Genomic DNA, 24,426 nt, shown 5'->3' on the forward strand with positions numbered 1-24,426 from the left:
CAGGTCATGATCTCAGTGTCCTGGGATAGAGCCCTGCTCCCAGCTCAGTGGGGAGTCTGCTTCTCCCTCTCCCTCTGCCCCTCCCCTGCTTGTGCTCGCTCTCTTTCTTTCAAATAAATAAATTAAATCTTTTTTTTTTTTTAATGTGGCAGAGAAGAAACCTAACTGGAACTCAGAGTGAGGAAGAGTCATTAGTGGTGAGCAGGCAGTTCCAACCAAAGCTAAAAATCACGATGTCATCTCAAAAAATACGGGAGTGCCCAGTTTCATTAATGAATTGATGACCTACAGCGAGAGGTCTACATAAACAGTTTTTTACACACTGCTGGGAGGAGTTTGTAGAGGTCAAGCATGGCATTGACTTGCCCTTGGGTACAGTGACCTTGAAAAATGCTAATGTCCCTTACTTAGGCTGCATGCACGGGAACACACCCAACCTTACAAAGTTGCTACTTGCTTGAAGCCTGACCAGAAGGACAAAGATGGTACAAATACACAGAATGAGCCGCTCTCTGGTCATTTATGTCTCTGCCGGGACCACATCGTTTGTAGAGTCCCGTCCAAATGACAGGCAGGGAATTAATTCGAAATTTGGCAAAGACAAATACAGACATCTCATTTTCTCCGGAGCTTTAGAGCAATCAGCCAGGCTGGGAGCAGAGTGAGCGTTTCTCCTATGCTAATCAGACCCACAACTGTTTGAAGCCCATACATGCCTGGGAACGGTTTTAACCAGCCTTGCTCTGTCGCAGACCATCTGTTGCCCCAAATCCCCAGTTCGGTCAGGCTGACGTCCTTGCACACCTGTAGTTGAGTCGTCGAGATGCAGCGTCGGTAAGGATTTGCCTGCCTGCTGTTCCTGACATCAGAAGACCAAACCCAGGCTGGTGCTCACTGCTCCAGCGTGTGCCTGTGTGCGATTTCTCTATTACTGTCCTATCTTCTATTCCCAGAGCTGGTTCTGGCCCCGCTGAATTCATGATCTGTGCCTTCAGTATCCAACATGGTCTAGGGGGAGGAGGGAGGAGGCTCAGTGTGACAGTGTGACAGTGTGTATGTGTGTGTGTGTGTGTGTGTGTGCGCGCGCACGTGCGCACACAGGTATGTCAGCATGTGGGTGACCGGGGCAGAAGGAATACGAAGTCAGAGCTGGGGTTTCTGACCATCATCTCCCTTCTCCTGGGAGAAACCCTGGGCACAGTGACTGGGTCTTAACAGGCCCGTATTCAAAGCTCTGCTGTACAACTCACTGGCAAGTCATTTAACTGTACATATCTCAGTTTCCTCTTCCATAAAATGTAAATGGACAATGGCTACAGCCGAGCCTCTTCGGAAGATTGGCTGGGTCCTTGAAGAGTCCTTGACACATTTATAAGCCTACATACGGTGCTCCATAAATTGTTAAGTCTTTTCCAAAATTATGGATTTTTTTCTGGCTACAGAAAGAAAAACTGTATGGCTATGAGACAGTACAGAAGAGTATAAAACAAAGACGCACTAATCACCCAGAGGCAACACCTATTAACATTGTGACGTATGTGACGTATGTCTGAGTTCTACCCATTTGTATACAGAGAGTGTCATACGGAATGTGTAACTAACAGAGGAATAGCTGTTTTTTTTTTTTTTGAATACCCAAGATATGCCTGGAACTGAACTAGATGCTTTACATATGTCAATTTATTAATCTTTATAATCCAATTCAGCAGCTACTATTGTTTCCGCTTTGTAGAGTTATTATCTTCTGGAGGAGGGGTGAAGTGCTCTCCTGCATTAACCTGTGCCCAACAACAACCAAACTAAACAGATATTAACAGAAATAAAAATGCGTGTGCTTGCTCTTGGCTTTTCCCTCCCAGGAGCCTCTTAGCTGAAATTGTGCCCTTAGCGTGAATGTGCTCATGACATTTTCCTGGGTGTGTGAATGAGGACATTAGTACCCCTCTGTCTGACTACTCTTAACTACCTCACAATACTTCCATCCTCAGAATAAATGATTCTCATTTTCAGAATGAGCTCTTAGCCAAAAAAAAAAAAAAAAATGGAAATAAAGGTGGGGGTCTATGAATCTGGCCGAAGGACTTTCCCGTTGGTGTGTTCTAATTGCTTGGAATTGTGAGGCACCTTGGGGACCACCTGAGATTCCCCACGTGCAATTTTCTGCCCTCTTCATCTGACTTCCAGTTCACTGTAGAACTTTGAGCTGTGTAATGACAGTAAGGTAGCAGTGGGATGATATTATTATTATCAGGGTTGTGTGTTCAAGAATGCTGGAATGACCCAGATACCCCTCTTCTAGGGAGCTCCCCCAAGGGGAGGGACCTCTGGGGTGAGAGCAAATGGGAAATAGGCCTGCCACTTTATTTTTAACCAGTGGCCCTTACCTCCCAGTGGAGCAAAACCAGGAAGTATGCTGGGGTGTGAGATTAAGGCAAAAAGCATGAGTAGGGCCTCTGACTCTTTCTAAACCCAAATCTGACCAACGGGGGCTTTTATAATTCAAAGGGATGAATATATCTCTAGGCTCACGTTTATGTAGAGCTTAAAATGGGCCAGGCACTTGACATCTATTAATTCATTTCATCCCGGCAATTCTCCTACTGAGGTGGAAACTATTATTATCCTCATTTTAAAGCGAGGAAAATGAGGCACCCAGAGAGAACAAGACAGCTATTTTTCTCAACAAAAGAGAGTTTCTGGGTGTCCTTCCCCTGCCCACTGATAAATATGGCCTAAACCAGTGTCCCGACTTAATCAGAAGAAAACGAAAGAGCCAGGGGTCAGAGGAGAGCAGGGTAAACCCCTCCTCCCGCTCCACCTGCTGGAATCACTAAGGCAAAGCCATCATCACAAGGCCGCTGAAGCTGACATGCTCATCCTGGTGGCAGCTCTCAGCTGGGATGGGTGTTCATGCCAGCTTGATCCAAAGAGGCAGTTAGAGCCAGCTTCTGCAAAATGAAATGGTCTCTGACACCACCCACTTCCTTTCCCGCTGTCTTGCCCTCCTCTCCTGGCCCCGTGTGGCCCACCAGGCGTCTGGCCTGAGCCCCATTCTGAAGGATAAGTCCACGAGGGTGAAGTCACCGGCTTTGGAGCCGCACACAGCTGGCTCAGGAATGTGGCTTTGGACAAGTTAACCTCCCTGAGGAGATGATTTCCTCTTACTTGGAAAAGAGATAATACTTCCCAGCAGGGGTTTCCAGGGTTAAAAGGACGGCTGGAGGTAGCGGCCTTAACTACAGCAATGTTGTTTACTTGCAGGATGCCACCCGCCCCTTAAGGACACTTGTGCTGTAATAGGGATCCCTGAATACCCAAGGCTGTGAAGAACCCCCCTCTGCTGAGGCAGAATTCCAGGGGTACCAGCAGGGTGACGCTGGGAGCAGGGAGTTGTCCCCAAGTGTCTGTGATTCATTCAGACAAGGATGGAGTGACCCTCCGCCCACATGATGTTCAAGGCAAACCGCAGGCTAATGAAAAAGAGGCAGAGATGGGACCCAGAGAGCTGCTCCAGAGGACTGTCTAAAGATAGGTGTAGATCCAGGTGCTTTGGAAAATGAGTAAATGATTAAATAGTATTTTATTCAACCATGCAGAAAACTTAGGTACTGACACCACTAGTGGTCCAGGCCACTTCCAAATGGAATGACTGGCATTGGTGGTTCAGTGGTAGAATTCTCGCCTGCCAAATGGAATGACTGCTCCATAGCGTCTTATGTAGGAAGGGGGCATGCGAGGAAGGTCAGGTCAAACCCGTTTGTCTTGAAGGGGCTTTTCAAATTATTATTTTGTGGAGAATTGGCCTGGAGATTTTCTTAGAGTGCAGGACTGATTCAGCAGGTCAGGGAGGGTGCCCAAAACTGCCTTTCTCACTCGCTTCGGAATGACGGCTGTGTCTGCTCCGTGGACCACCCACGCAGCATCCTGTGGAAGACCAAACTGCCTCTCAGTTCTGTATTCACCTTGATGCAGAAATCAGTTACCGCCAGCTCCTGCTCCGATACCCATTATCTCTGTTTGCACCTGCATGTGCCCCTGAATTATCTTTCCTGCCTTCAAGAGTGGCCTCGAAACTCCCGCAATTAGAAAAATCACCTCGTCTTCTCATACAGACCCAACCAGAAACTGTTCCAGAGAGCCCCAGGCGAACTGAACCCTGGGCTGCCGCCCAAGCCCGCCCTCTGCTGGTGACACGAGTCACTGTCTTCTAAACCCAGCCTTTCCTGCTGCTCAAATGCTCATTTTGTTTTCACATTAATACAGGCAGAAAAGTTGCATGACATTTTCCAGAGGTTTATTTCACTCTTCTAGATTTGGAGAATTTTCCCGCCCTGTTCCTTCAAGTACATCCTGTCGAGGGGGTAGATAAATGTTCAGCCAACACTTACTAGCACCTTACTGTTCTGAGGTGCCTAAAAGTCCTCCCCGCCCCTCCCCATTTTGTTCCCATCCCTCCCAGGCACTTTGCACAGTGGGGTAGCAAGCCTTCCTTTACTCACAGCCTGACCACTGCAAGATGACCAGAGGGAGCAAGGTTCTTGGTGGTTGTGGTAGGGGAGGAAATACAGACACAGAGACATCAGGAGCCAAAGAACATTTCACGGAAGGACAGGGAGATTGGGAGACTCGCACTGCTGATCATAGCATCATCATTCATTCACTGAAACATTTCTTAATCACCTACCTACTACCTACAAGCACTCCTAACCTTGCAAAGAGACTATAGTCTAATAGGAGAATTAAGCCTAATAGCTAACACTTATTGAGTTATCATATGCCAAACAGCATCCTTACATTATTTTATTTAATTTTACTTAATCTTTACAGCAGTCTGTGATCATCTTCATTGTACAAATGAGAAAACGAGGGACACCTGACTGTCTCAGTCGGTAAAGCGTGTGACTCAATCTCAGGGTCGTGAGCTCAAGCCCCACGTTGGGCATGAAAGTTTAGAAAGAGAGAGAGAGAGAGAGGAAGAAAGAAAGAAAGAAAGAAAGAAAGAAAGAAAGAAAGAAAGAAAGAAAGAAAGAAAGAAAGAGAAAGAAAGAAAGAAAGATTAAGGAAGGTAGGGAGGGAGGAAGGAAGGAAAAGAAAATTGGGGTGCAGAGAAGTTGAGTGATACTTTCAGATATTGATGGAGACAGATAGCTTAAAATTATAATTTGCTACTTTCTCTAATAGGGTTCTGGGGTTTGATGAGCCTGGCTGACTGGTTCTCCTTTCAGGTCCTTTGTACAGTTGACTTTATACAGTCAGATAGTGGCTAAGGCTGGTGTACATATCTGGAGCCAGGGTTGGGATGTCAAAATTGGTCAGGAGCTGGCCAGGCACCTCCGTTTGCAAGGCCTCCCTGAGTGGCTAGCTTGGGCTTCCTCATATCTTAGCAGTCAGAGTAGCTGACATCTTAGATGACAGCTGACCGGGCCCAAACTGCAAAATTTCTCATGATCTTGCTTCTAAGACCCTACAGCATCATTTCCATTATATTCTATTGGTCCAAGTGGTTACAGGTCAGCTCAGACTCCAGGAGGTAGAGCTCTGGGCTCTGTGTCTCAGCAGGGGAAGAGCTTTGAGTACACCGAGGCAAGGAATTGTTGAAGACCACCTTAGAGAAAGTCACCACACCTTAAACAGCCTGACTCCAACCTTTGTACCTTCAGTCTTTATGTTCCACGGACCCCGCATCAGACAGACACAGGCACACCATGCTCCTAGTGGGAACAAAGAAGGAAGTGATTGGCTCTGCCTCAGTGGGCCAGGGAAGTCTTCCCAGAGGAAACACCCATACTCATACACACGCACATACACACACACACATATGTCCCCTTAGAACAGAGGACAGATTGTGACTGCCTTAGGTAACATACTGCATGATCTCTATGTGTTGAGGTGACAATGGCCGAGGGCCAGAGGCAGCTCTGAGACAGCATGTGGAAAGCCACCAATCCAGGAAACAGGAGCCATGAAGTCCAGGCTCAACTCTGCCACAGTGTAGTTTGGGGACCTTGAGAGGAACCAGAAGGCCAGGAGAAGAAAGAGCTAGAGGTCTTTCCAGAACATCACCGAGTGGAATTTCTGACCATGTTGTGCTCCCCCACCCCCAGATCGGAGACCCGCACTTGGTGATCTGTATGGACTGCTCGGCAGACACCATGACCAACCGCCTTCTCCAGAGGAGCCAGAGCAGTCCTTGCGCGCAAGACACCAGCACCATCGCCAAGCGCCTTGAAGCCTACTACCGAGCGTCCATCCCTGTGATCGCCTACTATGAGACGAAAACACAGCTACACAAGGTGAAACGTTTCACTTCCCTTCCTCAAAATGAGCCAATAATCTTTTCTTTCTTTCTTTCTTTCTTTTTAAGAGAAAAGAGGGGAAAGGGGAAATTTCTGTCCAGGGATCTAGGAATTAGAGCTGCAAACAGCTGCAAAGTTTCACCTTTGTATAAATCAAAATTAAAGAGCTGTCATCACACAAACCATAACAAATTGGTCATAGAGTTTTCACAGATGCCCTTATAGCTGCTGAACACAACTCCTTTTTCCAAAATAGAGGGAGGGCGGGTGGGAGGAAGGGCAGGGATGAGGCGTAGGTTCTGCCTTCTGGACCGCAGCTGAATAGGGTGACCCAAAAGGTCTCTTCTAGGTTTAAAATTCAATGACTTAGAATTTCTAGATTTTTACACAGCTCATAATTGGCACTTGGATTTCAAGCAGCCTACGGGGCCAGGAGAGCAGGGAGTTTGGCGCAACAGTGAAGACACTGGGGGGAAATGGGTCACACCAACCTAACAATCGGAAGGGGTAATCCTTGGTGAATTACCATTCATTTCAACCCCTCCATCCACTCATCTGATAAACACGTATGAAGCCCCTCCTGTCGGCCATCCATTGCCCTACTGGTTTAGATACAGAGCATGGATGCAGTTCCTCCTCCTCGAGCTTCAGGTTTCAGTAGGAGAGATAGACAAGCCTCTGATCACGGTATGGGGTCAGAGTGAGCACAGAGTGAGTTCCAGCGGCCCTTTAACCAGTCTAGGGGGAAAGGAAAAGCATCAAGGAAGGTCGCTGGTGGACAACTAAGCTGAGCTTCAAAGAGGGAGTGATGGAAGGGGCACAGGGCACCCCACACAGAAGGAGCCCCAAGGGAAAAAGCTCAGGAGGAAGCAGGAACTCAGCTTGGCTAGGACATAGTGTGCCAAGAAAAAGAGAAAGAAGAGATGGGGCTGGAGAGGGAAGAATGGACCAGATCAAGATGAACCTGAGTCAGAGGCAAGTAACTGTCCTGGGGTGGGGTGGGAAGCAGCAGACACAGTCAGGAGGTAAGACAGAATGCTCAGTCCATCGAGCTGGCAGCGAATCGATCTGAGAAGACAAGGCTGAGAGACGACTCCAGGGAGGCAGGGTGCCAAAGCACAGTAGAGAGCGCGAACCCCTACTTTCTATAGGTCAGAGGAAGTCAGAGGAGGCCTCCATCAATAAATAACCAACTTGTCTCTGAGGCAGCTACGTCATCCATTCCTTGGCAGAAACCAATGGTAATGAGTTCTCATCTTCTACACCTGTTAATGGTCCATTTTGCAGAATCCTAAGAACTTAGCCCTGGGAATAGAAGTCTGAAAGGTGTCCCTTGATGTAATGCAGGGATGTCAAATATGGGGCATGAAAGCCCCCATCCCCAACTTCCCTCTCCGCGACTGCTGATCCATTGATCCCCGGGGCCCTGGGAGTCCTTGTAAGCCCAGCTCTCCAGGCAGCTCCTAGCAGCTCACAGGACTAGATCTGCAAGAGGAAACCCATGAGCTGTGCTTTGTGTAACGTCCGACTGCCCCATAAAACAAACACACTCAACACAAGCAAAAAAAAAAAAAAAAAAAGTACATTATGTAAGAACGGGGTCTTAAGAATTGAGGGTTGCAGAAGACTTTGTAAGATTAGTGATTTCCATCCTTCGCGCAGTCTGGAACACACAAGAAAATTGTCCAGATAGAAGAGAATTTCTTCCATTTTTGATTTGTAGAGGTGAAAAAAAAAAAAAAAAAAAAACCTAAGTCATTCAGAGTTTAACCACTTGCAGAGTCAGAAAAGCCCTTTATCTACCTCTGGTATCATTCCAGCCTGAGTTCTACACACTGACAGGTGATGGGTACATGGATACAGGACCGAGTTCTGGAATCCTCCTGAGAAATATCTAATTTAATGGAAAATGAAGTTTCCGGTTCCATTTGACTCATCGCGTCTACTTCCCCTGCATCTTGAGGATGCTGGCAGCCAGGTCTGTGGTGAGGTCACATTTAGGATCCGCTTAACAAATATTTAAGATTGCTCCAGCCCTGACTTCAGAGCAGTGTAGCTCCAGCCTGCGGGACTCCCAGGGGACCTCTAGAGGCGCTGCCTCTGCCCAAAGCTGGATGAACGCGCTCTGTCCCCGGCATGGCCTAGGGACAGCAGGGACCCTCAGAGTACTGGGTACAAGGAGGTGAGACTTGTTTGCAGGTGCCCTGTGGGGGTTGCCGTGGCTGGGCCCCAGAAGCGGGGACTGGAGGAGAAGCAGGGGCCGGTGACAGGCAGGCATGTTTTCCATTGGGGAAGGGGAAAGCCTCTGTCCCTTTGTGCTCCCCAGCTTTGGAGCTCCTGCCCCATCTTCTTGCAACAGCTTTACCTCCCCCTGGGTTCTGAGTGACAATTTGCGGCTCGTGCTTGGGATGCTCTTTGGAGGGTCAGCATCTCCTCCCCGTCCGACTGGTGTATGGAGCCCCAGGCAGAGCTGTGTACCATCCAGGAGGGTCCCTGGATCATTTCAGGGGTTTTCTTAAAACTAGGTACGAGTGGCGAAGGCACTCCAAGATGCAGACAAAACAAACCAGTAGCTCAGTGAGATTTACTTAGGAACGAGAGCCCCATCGTGGTCCCGCCAAGAAGCAGATGGCCCTCCACCAGCACCTCCTTCGGGCCTCCGGTTTGCCCGGGTGCGCCGGGGGTGAATCCATTGGCTAACACCCCTGCCTGGTGACAGGCAGCCCTCTGGCCTGCAGCTAGCCCAAAAAAGGGCCGTGAAACTTCAAACAAAGGTAACAAAGAAGCAGAAGGGAACTGATACAACCACTGCCTCACTCTTTAAGCCCTTATGATGCCATCATTATACAAAACAGAACTTCTTAGAACATACACCGCCGGATAGAGGCATCTGTGAGACAAATGGATGCCCGGACTTCCCAGCTCTCTCCTTTCCCTCATAAAGGCAGCTTTACTCAGCATCTGAGAAAGAGCTAGGACAGAACTTTTCTTCATTCCACTCTCTTCATCCCTCATGCTCTGGGCAGACATCAGTCATCAACTGTGGTGCGGCTTTCCTACCCAGTCTGGACAGCTGCCTCAGAGACTTTCCCGCAGGGGCAGGAACAGGGCCACACCCAGCTCTCTAGAACCTACCCCTAAAAGGAAGCTTTTTTCCATTTCAGTGAGAGAACTCATTATTTAAAAAACAAAAACCAAAAAAACTGAAATGTAGCATTTCAGGGTAAAAAGCATTGTACTTGGCCAAAGACCCCAACAGAGAAAATTCCGTCTTGGGTACCAGGAAGCCTGAGGCATGGTGCTGTGGAGCTCTGTGAATCTGGATGAGTGATTTCACTGCCTAACCTCACCCTTCTTCAGCCTAATAAGATGGATGGACAGAATAGGACCTCCTGGAATCCTCTAGACCTCTCACTATGATTCCTAGGAATTCAGAAAATAAATAAATACATGTTTATTATATGTTAATGTTATGTTAATATAATATTAATATTAATTAATTAATATATGTGGTATAATTTTCTAATCATAAAAGTAACATGGACTTATTTTAGTAAATATAGAAAGCTAGGCTCTGGGGCGCCTGGGTGGCTCAGTGGGTTAAGCCGCTGCCTTCGGCTCAGGTCATGATCTCAGGGTCCTGGGATCAAGTCCCGCATCGGGCTCTCTGCTCAGCAGGGAGCCTGCTTCCTTCTCTCTCTTTCTCTCTGCCTGCCTCTCAGTGTACTTGTGATTTCTCTCTGTCAAATAAATAAATAAAATCTTTAAAAAAAAAAAAAAAAAAAAAAAGCTAGGCTCTTACGAAGCCTTATCACAACTCAGAGATACACATTCTGGAGTATTTCCTCCACATCCTGTTGCTGTAAAAAGAATTTTTTTTTTAATTTATTTGACAGACAGAGATCACAAGTCGGCAGAGAGGCAGGCAGAGAGAGAGGAAGGAAAGCAGTCTCCTCTGCTGAGCAGGGAGCCCGATGCGGGGCTCAATCCCAGGACCCTGGGATCATAACCTGAGCCGAAAGCAGAGGCTTTAACCCACTGAGCCATCCAGGCGTCCTCTGTTGCTGTAAATTTTTAAAACATGACTGTAACCATCAGTATATTGATTAACTAGGCCTCCTTTGTGGTAGATAATAGGCACCAACTTCAGCTGGCCTAACCCAAAACACAAAACTTAATTATAAGGTGATACAACCCACAGCTGAAACCCAGCAGGCCCAGGCAGGCTGTGGGACCAGGTCCCTCTGGCTTTGCACACATGCCTTCTCTCACTCATCCAGATTTTTCTTTCTCTGGCCCAGAAGCTAGAATACGGCCATCCTGCAAATTCCACATCCACGTGTTACCGCAACAGTTCCAAATTCCAGACAGAAATGTTCTGACTGGCCTTGCTTTGCTCAGGGTCCCTCCCTAGTCCTGTCAACTCTGGCCAGGCAGGTGGGGGCACATGGGACTTTTTCATTTGCTCATGGATATTTTGTTGAGTGTGTACTACACGTCAGATACTGTTCTTGGTCCTGGGAACACAGCAATAAATGAGAGACTGAAAGAGGAAAATGTTAGACAAGAAAGTAAAGTAATTGCTAATAGGATAATCTCTATGAGTAAAACAAAACAGTGAGCTGCTGGTGGGGGCTGTATTTTAGGTGGGTGTTTGGAAAGTCTCTGAAGGGGCATTTGAATTAAAACCCGGCCCATATACACATGGCTTCCTGGAAATTGGGTAGGTAGAATTCCCAGAAGAGAAGGGCTTGTTAGGAGTAGGGAAAAACCCCTGAAATAGCTACCTCGAGTGGCATAAACAGAATTGTATGAGTTAATACTTCAGGCTGCTTTTTTTGACAAGTATAAAAGTAACAACTACTTTTTAAAAAGACACAAACTAGATAATTCAGGAGTATAGAGATAAGAATCTTCCACCCAAACCACTCATGAACATTTGGGTCTATTTTCCAACATTTGTTTTTCTCCACCTGTTACATACTTTTTGCTCATGGTGTAATCAGCCCAGAAACACCCCAGGCCATAGATGAAAGGGGCTTGATAACAGATGGTTAACTGTCCCTGGGTTATTTATTAGTCTTAATCAATTAAAAAAGGCGGGGGACAATGACTCCGTAAACACGCATTTCACAGAGGCAGGAAATCAAGTTCCTTGGCAACTCTCTCTGACAAGTCAAGGTTTTTGCTCGCCCATTCTGCTGCTGCTGTGTCCCATCTTCGTAAATAGTTTAGCCATTTTTAGTAAGTCCTGAAATAGAGCAACATCCATTGTTGTTCTGGAGAGTCATCCAACCTGGCAGGGACTTTTTGTGACCTGAGGGAGAAAGAATGAGAAAGGCAGCGGCTGGTACTGCCCGCAAGGGAGGGGACACGGAAGGCATGGGAAGGTCAAACTTCATTCTCCACAACCCTTGGTGGACTGGATTCCAAAGTTCGGAATCTAACACAAGTGAAGGAAAGCCCAGATTACCTTTATCCCTTGAATTCTCCATAGTTGAGTCCTTAATTACGATTCTTCTTTCAGTTGACTAAATGAACTCTTTAGTTCATTTTTTTCTGTGAATATCTGAGAATGTTGCTATAGTGGCTTTACACACCAGTGACAGCTTCACTGGATATAACATTTGGGTCATAATATTTTTCTTTCTTTTTAAAAAGATTTTATTTATTTATTTGAGAGAGAGAGAGAGAGCACAAGCAGAGGGAGCAGCAGAGGGAGAGGGAGAAGCAGGCTCCCCTCTGAACAGGGAGTCAGACATGGGGCTCAATCCCAGGATCCTGGGATCATGACCTGAGCCACCAAGGGGCCCAGTCAGAAAGTGTTTCAAACAGCATTCAGAAAACATCACGCCATTGTTTTTCACGCATTGTATTGTGGAGGGAAGGGCAGACACAGATTTGGAAGTCAACTTTTTTCCAGCTGCTATCTTTAAATATATTGGGGCTTGGGGTTTTGTTTGTTTGTTTTTAATTTTTCCATGTCATTCAAAACTTGTGTCCAGATTTCAGTCTGCCTTCACTGCCTTGTACTGGCATAGGCACATTTTTCTTTTAAACTTGAGGATTTTCTGTAATAATCCTTTGATTATTTTTGATGTACTTCTATTCCTTGTTTCTCCTCAAAATTCCTCAAAAAACCCTAAAGTTCTTAGATCTCTGTTCCTTCTCTACTAGGTCAATCCCAAAGAAATGCAAATGTGACCCCATGTGTAATTTCAAGTTTCCTATAGCCACATTTTTAAAAAGTCAAAAGAAAACAGGTGACCCTGATTTTATGAAGTCTTTGCAACCCTTGTGTCTTTCACGGACAGCACGTCTCAGTTCAAAATAGGCACATTCTGGGCCTCAAGAGCAACCTGGGGCCATGTCTTCCACCTTGGAGAGCAAAATTCTGTATCTATAACCCGCCCCGTAACTGTCATTTCTGTTCTCTTGACTTTCTAGGAAAAAATCCCAAATGTACCTTTCCGGTTCAATTTTCCACACTATCGTTCCTGCTCCTGAGCTACTGACATTGATCTTAGTGCTCAGGTGCCTTTTCCGTTGGCCCCAGCTCAGGTTTTTTGTCTCACGCTGTTGCCTTCTCACCACATCCGTTCTCACGTCATGACTGTCTGCTCTTACATCACAACAATCACATCTTCTTACGTTTGGTCTCCACTGGCCACGGTATGCAGCCGTTGCCCCTCCTGTGTGTTTGTGAACACACATGTCTTCACGGTGTCTTCCCCCAGCTTCGTATTTGTCACGAGTTATTATTCTGACTTCTCTACACGTCTGCGGCCACCAGGAGAAAGTACATTCTGGAGCGGGAAGCATGATGTCTGTCTTGTTCATGGCTTTATCCCCGGGCACAATGCCTGGCATGAGAAAAAAGAAAGTCCTCAATAAATATTTATTGTTGAGTGTTCGAAACATCATATTTAAAAATTTTCTAGTTCCTCTAGGATATATTATCAGAGCTCTTCTTTCCTTCTGAATTTCTGCAAATGCATGCCTTTTGCCTGTTTCTAGATTGGTTTTTCCCCAGAAACCTGTTTGACTTAAATTTACTCATCCTCTGTTGTAGGATGACAAACAGGCTCCAAAACTTAGTGGCATAAATCAACAGCTGTCACTTGCTTCAGGGGTTTGAAAGAAGCTAGAACTTTCTACCAGAGCACCTATTCGTGGCCTCTCTAGAATGGCTGGCACTTGTCACAGCTCGGTTCCTGGGTTCCCAAGGTGGGGCCCCAGCGGGAGCCTCCAGTGAGTGAGGGTTCCAAAACACCAAGGCAGGAGCTCTGAGGCATCTTCTGGCCAAGCCTGGGCTTGGCGTCACTCCTACCGCATTCTACTCGTTACAAGATTGTCCCTAAGGCTAGCCCAGGTTCAAGGGGAAAAGGGTTCTATTTCGTCTCTCGATGAATGAGGAGCAAGGTTATGTTCAGGAGAGTATGTAGGGTGGGAGATGTTGTTTCAACTCTCTTTGGAAACAATAATCTGCTACGTTCTTAAATTTGGGGGTGGAGTGGAAGGGAATCTCCTGACCCACAAGACATGTAGGCGATCCTTCATGTCACTTGATGTGTGCTCGAGGACCAATGGCACTCAGGACTGGTCCTCTTGGGTCTTGTGCTGGAAGGCAGGCTGAGGTACATCTGGGAGGCTCACACCTAACATGGGATTTTGGGGCTGAGACGTGCTGAGCAGGGACCACCAGCAGACCAAGATGCACTTGACCTGTGTGCCTCTTTCTGCTTCCCCTCCTACGCCAGACCAGTCCTTCTAGTTTGGGATGTGTTTCCCATTCTCTCCTTAGTCATTCTTTTGGTAACACAGTCTTAAATGAGATTTAGAGAAGAGTGTCCTGGTGGGGCTTAAGGAGAACAGCTCTTGCCTTTTGAAGTTGTGACCCCCACAGCAGAAGGATAGACGCCTGCTTTTCTGGTCATTTTCTAAGTCAGGAGCAGATTACGGAATCTAATTCCACTGACAGTAAGTACAATTCATGTTTTCAGAACTCCTGTGACCATTTACCTTTTTCTGGGTCTCCATGGGCATTTTATATATATATATTTTTAAGATTTTATTTATTTATTTGTCAGAGAGAAAGAGGGAGAGAGAGCAAGCACAGGCAGACAGAGAGGCAGGCAGAGGCAGAGGGAGAAGCAGGCTCCCCCCACCCCCCGAGCAAGGAGCCTGATGCGGGACTCGATCCCAGGACACCGGGATCATGACCTGAGCCGAAGGCAGCTGCTCAACCAACTGAGCCACCCAGGCGTCCCTCCATGGGCATTTTAGTGGGAAACTGGGAGAGGCTTGCCAGATCCCATGTCCCAGGAGGTTGGGGGAGGGGCGTCTCTTCAGATTCTGTGAAGATCAACCAGACTAAGGAGAAAAAAGCATTAGTCGGTGATTCAGTGGCCCCAGGTGTGTTAAAATTGTCAAGTGTTCACATTGGTGGCCAGGATTAGATTTACTTCAAAGGATTTTTTTAATTACCAAAGTAATGAGCGCTTCCTATAATAAGCAAAGAGAAGTGTCTAAGTATGTATATATATAATGTATGTACAGATGCATATATTTATAAATAAGACAACTAGCAAAGCTCCCTCCAACCTTCCTTCCCTCAGATAGCCAGGGTGAGCAGTTTCCTGTGTATCTTTCCACCTCCCCTCCCTCTCCCTCCTCTTCCTCCTCCTTTCCTTGTCTCTCACAGTCTCCTGTCTCACTCTCTCACCCTGACCATCCACACTGTATAGACCATCACCTCCCCCCACGCCGGCCAGGGTGGAAGGTTCTGATTTCATGAAAATCCTTCTGTCCTGTACACGTTTCTCTGCAACACCTGGCAGCCAGTACACATCACAGCGATGTTTTCCTGCTACTAGCTATGAGGCACTCTGTAAGGCGAAACATTCTATAGTTTCTCTGGCTGGTTTGTTTCTGGTGTGTTTTGTCCCCTACTAAACAAGTGGGCAGTAAACGAGTTATTTAGGCTTTTGTTTCTTCTAAGAGAGATTGTTTTCAGCAGAGGCTTTTTTTAACCCATTCGCCTCCACTTCCCTTTCTCCCCCTGGCACCGAAGGGTTTTTTGAGTCCAGGAAAGCTCTGGGATTTCCCACTTCCCAGCTGCTTGGCCTCTCCTCTCCAGGCCCCGCAGCGTAGCTGGCGTCTCAGTTCCGGGAGCAGAGCCTACCCGGGTTCGGGCTGGACCTGCCCAGGGTTGAATGCCAGTTAACGACAAGGATTTGGAGACCGCGCTCCCTCCTGCCCACCCCGTGTAAAGAAAGGTGCACGCATGGGGCAGGTGACTTCCAGGAGCCCTAATGTTCTGTTTTCCGTCTTGACAAATGAGGCATAAATCTTGCATCTGTCTCTGAGAGACAAGAAACTAACTCATTCTTTGTGACTCTGCTTGAACAGTCTCCTCCGCACCCGCCTCCCTCCCTGATTGTCTGGCCCACGCCTGATCCCCGCGAAGAGCCTTGGATTCTGAGCAGAATTCTTGGCTCCCGGTGTCCTGTGGAAATGAGCTGTGCTCACGGCATGGTGGCATCCTCCCAGAACAGCAGGTGGAAGAGACCGCCAGACCCTGTCCTCTTTTACACACTTTCTTGATTTCCTTCTCTGTGGTTGCTCCTACCACGGGGCAGGTTTTACCTTCGCCCGGCTCAGCCCGGTCCCTTCGCTGGGCTTCGCTTGGACCCACAACGTCTCCAGGGGCCATTGCCAGGGATTCTCCCTGCAGAGAACTGGTGCGGTTTCCTCTAAGGTTCTTGACACATTCAGCAGACATTCACGGGGCGTCTGTAAGGCCCAAGGCATGGTGCTCCATGCCAGGGATTCCAAGAGAAAAAGAGACCCAGGAAAGGCAGCACCACAGCAAGGCAGTGAATACAGCAACAAGTTTTACAGAATGTTCTGGGTCTTTGGGAGAACAGGGCCTGGAAAGGTAGGTAAAGTCTTCAGAGAAAAAGAGGATATTTGGGCAGGTCCTAAGGAGAATACAAGTTCTGACAGGCAGAGGGGAAGGGGACAAAGGCCCTGCACATGAAAGCGCCCAGTAGTGTTAGCAGGAGACTGCGATGCCAAGCAGATGAACAGCAGTATGGGGACACTAGACCAGAAAGCAAGGTTTACGCAAGACTTGAAGGACCTGAATCCATTCCTTCACTCAACAAATTTGCTAGTGCTGCCTGGTCCAGAAATAGAACGTGGGCCACATACAAAGGATTTAACAATTTCCTAGTAGTCGCATTAATAAGAAAAAAGCAGAAAGAAATGAAATGAATTTAATGACATACTTTATTGACCCCAATACATCCCAAGTATTAGCTTTTCAACACCTTGTCAATCAATATATACAAATTACGTGATATGTTAAGATATTTTGTAATGTGTTTTCAGTATCTGGTACATAAGCATAACTCAACTCAGATGCTAAATCTGATTTCTGGAGAAACCAGAAAATCTGAAGAAATTCTTCAAAAATCGTAGATTGTATTTGTAGTTCATCAGATTTATGGTTAAGAAGGTAGGTTTTACACACTCAAGTTGTTCCATTATATTTTTGAATTTTCCAATAACTGAGTCAGGTACCACTTAAGTTAGATTGATCTTTTTTTTCCCCCCCAAAGATTTTATTTATAAAATTTATATGACAGAGAGAGGGAGAGCACAAGCAGGGAGAGCAACAGAGGGAAAGGGAGAAGCAGGCTCCCTGAGGAGCAGGAAGCCCCAGGTAGGGCTTGATCCCAGGACCCTGGCCTGAGCTGAAGTCAGTAACTTAACTGACTGAGCCACCCAGGCACGCCTAAAAGTTAGATTGATTTTAATTACATAACATGAAAGTTTCAGTTCCTCAGTGCTAGCCAGGTGTTCAGGAGGCCCCTCAGACTCCCGCATTGGATAACACAGTTCTAGACTATCCTAGAGAGTCTGACCTAAAAAAATGCTGGTATTTGGGATGCCTGGGTGGCTCAGTTGGTTAAGCAGCTGCCTTCGGCTCAGGTCATGATCCCAGCGTCCTGGGATCGAGTCCCACATCGGGCTCCTTGCTCAGAGGGGAGCCTGCCTCTCCCTCTGCCTCTGCCTGCCATTCTGTCTGCCTGTGCTCGCTCTCTCCGCTTCTCTCTCTGTGATAAATAAATAAAATCTTAAAAAAAAAAAAATTGCTGGCATTTTAAATAGGAAAATGACCGATCAGGTAGGTCTTAGAATTTTTTTTTTTTTGATGTCTACGAAAAAGAGCAGTCATTCAAAGTTAAACTGCGGGCAAAATTCGAAGGAAGAGGAAAAGAAGGAAAGATTTTCAATGTAACTTTTTAAATGGACAAACCATGCCGGGACTTTGGGAAGTCCTATGTGCGGAGAAGCCGTTCATACGCAGACTATAAAGTTCTTAAATTGTTACTACTGCTTGTCTTTAAAGCTCTCTAGAGCAAAGGCATCCGAAACCCTCCTTCCTAAGGCCTTGAGGAGGCTTGCTCTGTGGTCTGACCGGATATGCGAAATGGAGGGCTCCCCAGAAGCATCGTTTACATAACCCTAACTTTCCAATACTGCAGCAGCCTCGGGGCCCCAGACAGCGTGCAGGTGCTGCATATTAAGGGCTTGCCCTTGCCAAGCGTCGTCTGGCAGTGCGGGGTCCTCGGGTGGGGGGCTCCGTCTGGCTGGGGGGAGGAGGAGATTAAAAGAGGAAGAAGGCGGCGCACACGGCAATCATAAACCACTCAGTGGCAGCTTGGAAACATTTGTCCCAGAAGCCCCATGGCGCCAGGATGTGAAAAACAAAACTAAAACTCAAGCAATGTTTGTAACAGCCTGGGAAATTTCAGGAGAAACGCAACTAGATCCGCGCAGTGTTTGAACCAGCCCACTGTTCTATGGTTTGCAAATTCACAGAACTAGAGGGAATAGACAAAATGTGCATTTCCTCAGGCAATGTAACTGCTTTACTAACTTAGCAATATGTTCTGCGGACTGCTGGGAAATAGTATCACTGACTGCTCTCTTTTGAGAAGTCAGGTGATAACTCCAGAGATTCGTCTGTATTTCCTGTTCACTTGGTCTTAGCTTCTTCTACAGAGGAAAAAAATTACAAATACATGCATATATATATATATATATATATATATATATTCTTCCCCCCCATCCTATACTGATCACTTACTGCAGGCTTTTATATCAAGTCTCAGATCCAAAAAGATAGGCTCTTAAAGTCAAAAGCAAATCCACTTACCTAGGTTTCAATTACATTAAATACTTTAAAACCTCATACATGCTGACTTTGCGGAGTCAGAAATGGAGGTCTTGCGGGGAAAGGGACGTTGTGAAGCTTACTTTAACTCTTCACGGGGAAAAAAGAGCTGCTAGAAAATACTATAGCATAAGCATTGATTATGGAGCAAAACCTTCGGGGGATGTCTTATCTTCAAGTGTGCACAATTGCTGAGGAAGCCCCCTTCACACAAAATAGTCAGGACCCAGAATTCTTATCTGTTCACTAGGATGTTCAACACGAGCAGCTTGATAGCTGGTTTCAATGTGTGAAAGTTGTAAGCACTGAGGATAGCTCCTGTAAAACTTAAAATGCACCCAGTAAATTGGCTCTTTCCCATTTCCTTTGAGTTAGAGTAATATATGAAAATATGAAAGTCACTTAACCGTTCCCTTAAAATATTCTCCATGTGGGAATTCGCTGAGGAGGGGGACCAGAGACCTGCCCCATCTGCCACTAATATGGTCATGGACAGTGTAAACAATGAGCCCCGCGTTTAGGGACTCTAAACCTTGTCACCCACCACCACCCCCTACGGGGGAACCTGAGAGGGGGCAGGGTTCGATAAGCAAGGGCGGCTCCGGAGGACAGGGACAGAGGCAGGTTTGCTGAAAAGGGATGTTTAGGAGGGCAGGCATTCATTCCAAGGCGCATTTTGTACATTCAGGTTAAAGGTCGTAAGGCATTACGGGGCAGTCAAAAGGAAAAGGAATGAAGTATGGATACCCACTAGAACACAGGTGAAACTTGACAACATGGTGCTTAGTGAAAAAAGTCACAAAAAAACATTTACTGTGTGAGTCCTTTTATAGAAAATGTCTGGGAACAGGCAAATCTCATCCTGAGCTATTTTTCCAGCCTCCTCTTCTCCTTCCCCCAAACCAAGCAGCATTTGCTCCGTCCTCAACACACGGTCCCGTTCCTGAAGAATCCACGTGCTTCCAGATCCCTATCCCTTTGCACATGTCAGTCTCTCCACAGAGAAGGCGCTCATTCTTCATCCTCTTCAGATGCAGATCTACTCCTGTAGACCCAGCTTGACTGGCAACACCCAACCGTCCTGATGCCCACCGGTGGGCACCTCACCACCATGAAAATGTGAACCACGATTTGGAATAGCCTAGAGTATCAGAGCTGGAACCAAACCTGGAGGTTACCATGTCTGACATCAGTCGCTTTAGGAATAGAGGAGGAAACTGAGGCATCAAGAGGATGAACAGCTGGTCTGAGTCCTGAAGCTCACAAGAGATAGCACCATGTTATCATCGCTCCTGATACAGCGTCCTTTGCCCTACACTTCAGCCCTCTTGCGATTTTTTGACTAGGCAAATATTTACCAATGATTTTTATGTACCTGTGATTGTATCAACTCATACTTCAGGTAACAGAATCTGTCGGCCTCTTTATGGTCAACAGAGGCTCACCATTCCAGCTTCACTCTTTGCTGCCTCAACCGAATTCAACCATGCAGCCAGTTTGAATGGGTGACTACAGTATCATGTCGTCGACAAGTGCAAGGACTTTGGAGTCAGAGACCTGTTATTTTTGTTTTTTTTTTTTTTAAAGATTTTATTTATTTGAGAGAGAATGAGTGAGAGCGAGCATGAGAGAGGAGAAGGTCAGAGGGAGAAGCAGACTCCCCAAGGAGCTGGGAGCCCAATGCGGGACTCGATCCCGGAAGTCCAGGATCATGACCTGAGCCAAAGGCAGTTGCTCAACCAACTGAGCCACCCAGGCGCCCCGAGACCTGGGTTTTGACCAGGTCCCTGCCACTTACTTAGCTGTATGACCTTGGGAAGTTTAATTCACCTTTCAGAGCCTCAGTTTTGTCATGTGTGAAATGGGGATGACAGTATCTGTCCTCCAAGATCATTGTCAGAATGACCTGATGGTTGAAAAGCATTTATGGTGGGGAGCAGGGAATGGAATGAGGGAGCAAGTGAGGAGGGGAGGGGCTGAGGAAGGGAGAGAGGGAATGGGAGGGCCAGAGAGGGGATGATGGAGGGCTAGAGAGAGGATGAGAGAGAGAGAGAAGGGAGCTAGCAAGCAAGGGCAGAAGTGGAAAAACATTTTATTAAAAATAAATTTATTTCTTAATTAAAAATAAATAAAAGCACTTACGCTTCGTCATTGGTAAAGTTTATCATTTTAGATGATGGTGATGACAACTTCCCTCAGGAAACATCCCTGCCCTCCCAACACCCTGGGAGGCGCTCCTTATCCACAAGCTCCTAGACTTCCCTCAACACAGTGGCGATTCCTGGTCATTCTTGGTCTCTGCCCTTGAGCTGGCAGCCCCGTCAGAGCAGGATCCTTTTGTCTTGTTCGACCCGGCTTCTCCAGCACAAAATGTATCGTTAGCACCCAGGAAATGTTTGTTGGTTGAAAGGAAAAGGAAGGAGAGTAAAGCAAGAGGCAAGAGGCGGTGAGGGACACAAACATCCCAGGTGGAAAGCTCTTACTCTCCTGTAAGGATCGGGGATGACACATTTATTGGGGGATGAGTGCTCAATTTTTTTTTTAATTTTTATGTTTTCATTTTTGTGAGATACATCATACACAGTATTGCAAGAGCAGTGCATATGGTCTGAAGAATTATGAAATGACACCGTGTAATCACATGGGTCCAGAAGCAGGAGGGAATGGCAGCTCCCCTGGTCGCCCTAGGTCACCTCTTCCTTCTTCTCTCCAAGAAGTGGTCACTTTCCTGATGTTTATGATAATCATCCTCCAGCTTCTCTCTCTGATTTACCACTCACAAACGGATCTCTAACCAACCCAGTTTCGCGTTGTGTGTTCTTGAATCTGATGTAACTAGAATCGTACTGTATGCATATTCTGAGACTTGCTTCTTTCTCTCGCTGCAACTTGGGGAGATGAACCCCTGCTGCTGACTGTAGCCGTCGTGTTTCTTCCACTGTCCTGTTCCGTCATGTGACTCTGCCCCATTTGTACATCTACTGCTGAGGGACTTCTGCAGTCCTTCCAGTTTGGGGCTATTGCAAACAACCGTCTATAAACATTGTTGTTATCTATTTTCTGGGATATCTAAATGTGGTGGCGGTTTTTTGGTGGGTGGCGGGGAGGGGGTGGGGGGAGTTGAGAATTTATTTTACCTTCAGGATCTGTGAAGTCCCCAGTGTTGTGAAATCGAAAGCACTTTGCACAAAGAAGGTAGACAGGAGTGGAAGAAATCAGGGTTTGTCCGAGTGTGGTCCGAGATGACCCACAGCAAAATCATGTGGGGAATGTGGTAAATATGCAGATTAGGCCCAGCCCAACCCTAGCAAATGAAAACGTGTGGAGATGAAGCCTGAAATAGTAGCACCCTGGCAGGCTCGCTGCCCAGCCCCCGAGTCGGAGGTGGGGTCACCAGGCCTCCTCGTCGAGTGGCTGTCCCAGGTGTGGCAGGACACCCTTCAGCGGCTGGGACAGTGTTGGGAAATTCTGAGTGAGGAAGGGGTAGTAGTGTCTTCATGCCCCGGAAATCAGCTCCCTCCCAGTCTCCCTGCCTGGGCCCCTCGCTGGGGTGTGTCAACAACGCCCAAGGGGCCCGGCTGAGGGCCCAGCTTTCGCTTTCTTCTCTGCAGTCCCGCTCCATGCCCCAATCCCGTCTTGCTCCAAATGCTCTCCAACACTCAGAAGTCATAACTCCTGTTTCCACAGCCTCAACAATCCCGTACCTCAATAAGGCCCTTTGTTTTGTTTTAAATAGATTGAGTCTTAAATCACAGCCAAACTGAACGTCAAGTACAGAATTCTCAGATACCCTTGTCCCCAGACACAACACAACCTCCCCCACCATCAACATCCTACACAAGCATCCCACGTCACTATCAATGAACATACACCAACACATCATTCTCACCGGACGCCTGGGTTACGTCAGGGTCCACTCTTGGTGTTCACGCTCAATGGGTTTTGACAAATATATGATGATATGTATACACCATTAAGTTGCACCATCATAGAACTCCTTATTCCTCCCCTTCTTTCCTCTCTCACCACAACTCAGTCTGCTTATGGTCTCCACAGTTTTGCCTTTTTCATAAGGTCATATGGTAGGTGGCCTTCTTAGAGAGGCTTCTTTGACTTAGAAATACAAGTTTCCCCCAAGTCTTTTTATGGCTTGTTGACTCATCTGAGGGCTAAACATCCCACTGTCTGGATACCACCGTTCATCCACTCCCCTAATGAAAGGTTAGCTTCTATGAATAAATCTTCTATAAACATCCATGTGCAAGTTTTTGTGTGGACATGAATTTTCAGATCTTTTGGGTAAATAACAACATGCACAATTCCTGGGTTCTATGGTGAAGAATGTTTAATTTTATAAGAAATTGCCGAAGTGTCTTCCACAGTGGCTGTACCGTCTCGCATTCCCATCAGCAAAAGAATGAGCATTCCTGTCGCACCACACTGTCACCAGCCTCTGGTGGGTTTTGGATTTTGGCTATTCTAATAGGTGCGTAGTGGTAGCTCCCTGATATTTTAATTTGGACAAACCTAGTTTTTAAACAACTCCTCACTTTTCCTTTGTGGTTCTGGGCTCTATTTTAAAATTTTGCACAGCAAGTTATGAGCAGGTAATTATTATTAGCAATGGTCTTATCTACAAATATATATTTTTTAAGATTTTATTTATTTATTTGACAGAGATCACAAGTAGGCAGAGAGGCAGGCAGAGAGAGAGAGGAAAGCAGGTTCCCTGCTGAGCAGGGAGCCTGATGTGGGGCTCGATCCCAGGACCCTGGGATCATGACCTGAGCTGAAGGCAGAGGCTTTAACCCACTAAGCCACCCAGGCGCCCTCTGCAATTATTTCTTAAGACTAACTTTTTAGAGGCACCTGGGTGGCTCAGTCGGTTAAATGTCCAAGGTTTGATTTCGGCTCAGGTCATGATCTCAGGGTCCTGAGGCCGAGCCCTGCGTCAGGATCCTTGCTCAGCAGGGAGTCGGTTTCAGATTCTCTCCCTCTCACGTCCCTCTCCCTATGCTCTTGTGCTCTCTAATTAAGATCTTTAGAAAAACTAAAAAGGGAAACTAACTTTCTCTTTTCCTTTTCCTTTTAAATATAGGTAAATGCAGAGGGGACACCAGAAGAAGTTTTTCTTCAACTCTGCACAGCTATTGACTCTATTTTCTGAAGGCAAAAAAGCATGTACATTAAGGAGAGTGGAAACAGAAAAAAAAAATTAAAAGGTTCATCCCTTAACACAGTATGTTTCAAGTTTAACCTTTCGTGCCCCCGCCCCAACCCTAACATTGCTGTTTGCTTCCCAACTTGACCTGAGAGGTGTCTGGGAATCATGCATGATGTATTCCGTATGATCCACGTGCGATCTTCCTCACTCACACAGCTGTCCGCCCCCCCAGCACGCACACTTCTCTGTCATCTCGGCCACACCTCAGAGCTGCTAGCAGTGCCAGTGTGTGTCAGTGGTGCCCTCAGGACTCGCCGGAGTCTGACCATTTGGTTTCTGTCAGTCAAGCCGGGGGTTAGCGTCCCTCACTCCCCAGCACATTTTCCTTCCTCATCCTGAGACAGACATGTTGTTGCCTGACGAAGGGTCTCCATTTGAGGGACAGTCCTGGGCGACTCCTCTGTGGCTATTTCCTCAAGTGTCATCCACTAGTAGTAGCTCAGAGCCAGAGAGACTGGGTTGACAACTCTAATTGTTTGATAGTAAGTTTGATTAAATTTGGTAGAAATAATACAATGTGAAATTGTATAGCTTTTCCAAGACCGTAAAACCCAGACTAGTCACCAGTAACATGCGTCCTTTCATTTTTTGGAAATTGGCTACTTGGAAGGCTGTCAGAATGGCTAAGAAAACAAACCTGGTAAACTGTCTAACCTAAT

General features: G+C 46.7%; 1 protein-coding gene across 2 annotated transcripts in view; it reads left to right on the forward strand.

The window, feature by feature from the left end:
- Nucleotides 1-24,426, forward strand: part of AK5 (adenylate kinase 5) — a 242,553-nt gene extending 218,127 nt beyond the window's left edge. For both annotated transcript variants that reach the window (XM_059137808.1, XM_059137807.1), the window contains exons 13-14: nt 6,105-6,293; nt 23,642-24,426. In XM_059137808.1, the coding sequence (XP_058993791.1) occupies nt 6,105-6,293; nt 23,642-23,710 (258 nt within the window). In that variant the 3' untranslated portion in view covers nt 23,711-24,426. The remainder of the gene's footprint in view (nt 1-6,104; nt 6,294-23,641) is intronic.

The sequence above is a fragment of the Mustela lutreola genome, chromosome 10 (genome assembly GCF_030435805.1).
Source record: "Mustela lutreola isolate mMusLut2 chromosome 10, mMusLut2.pri, whole genome shotgun sequence".
Classification (NCBI taxonomy): Eukaryota; Metazoa; Chordata; class Mammalia; order Carnivora; family Mustelidae; genus Mustela; species Mustela lutreola.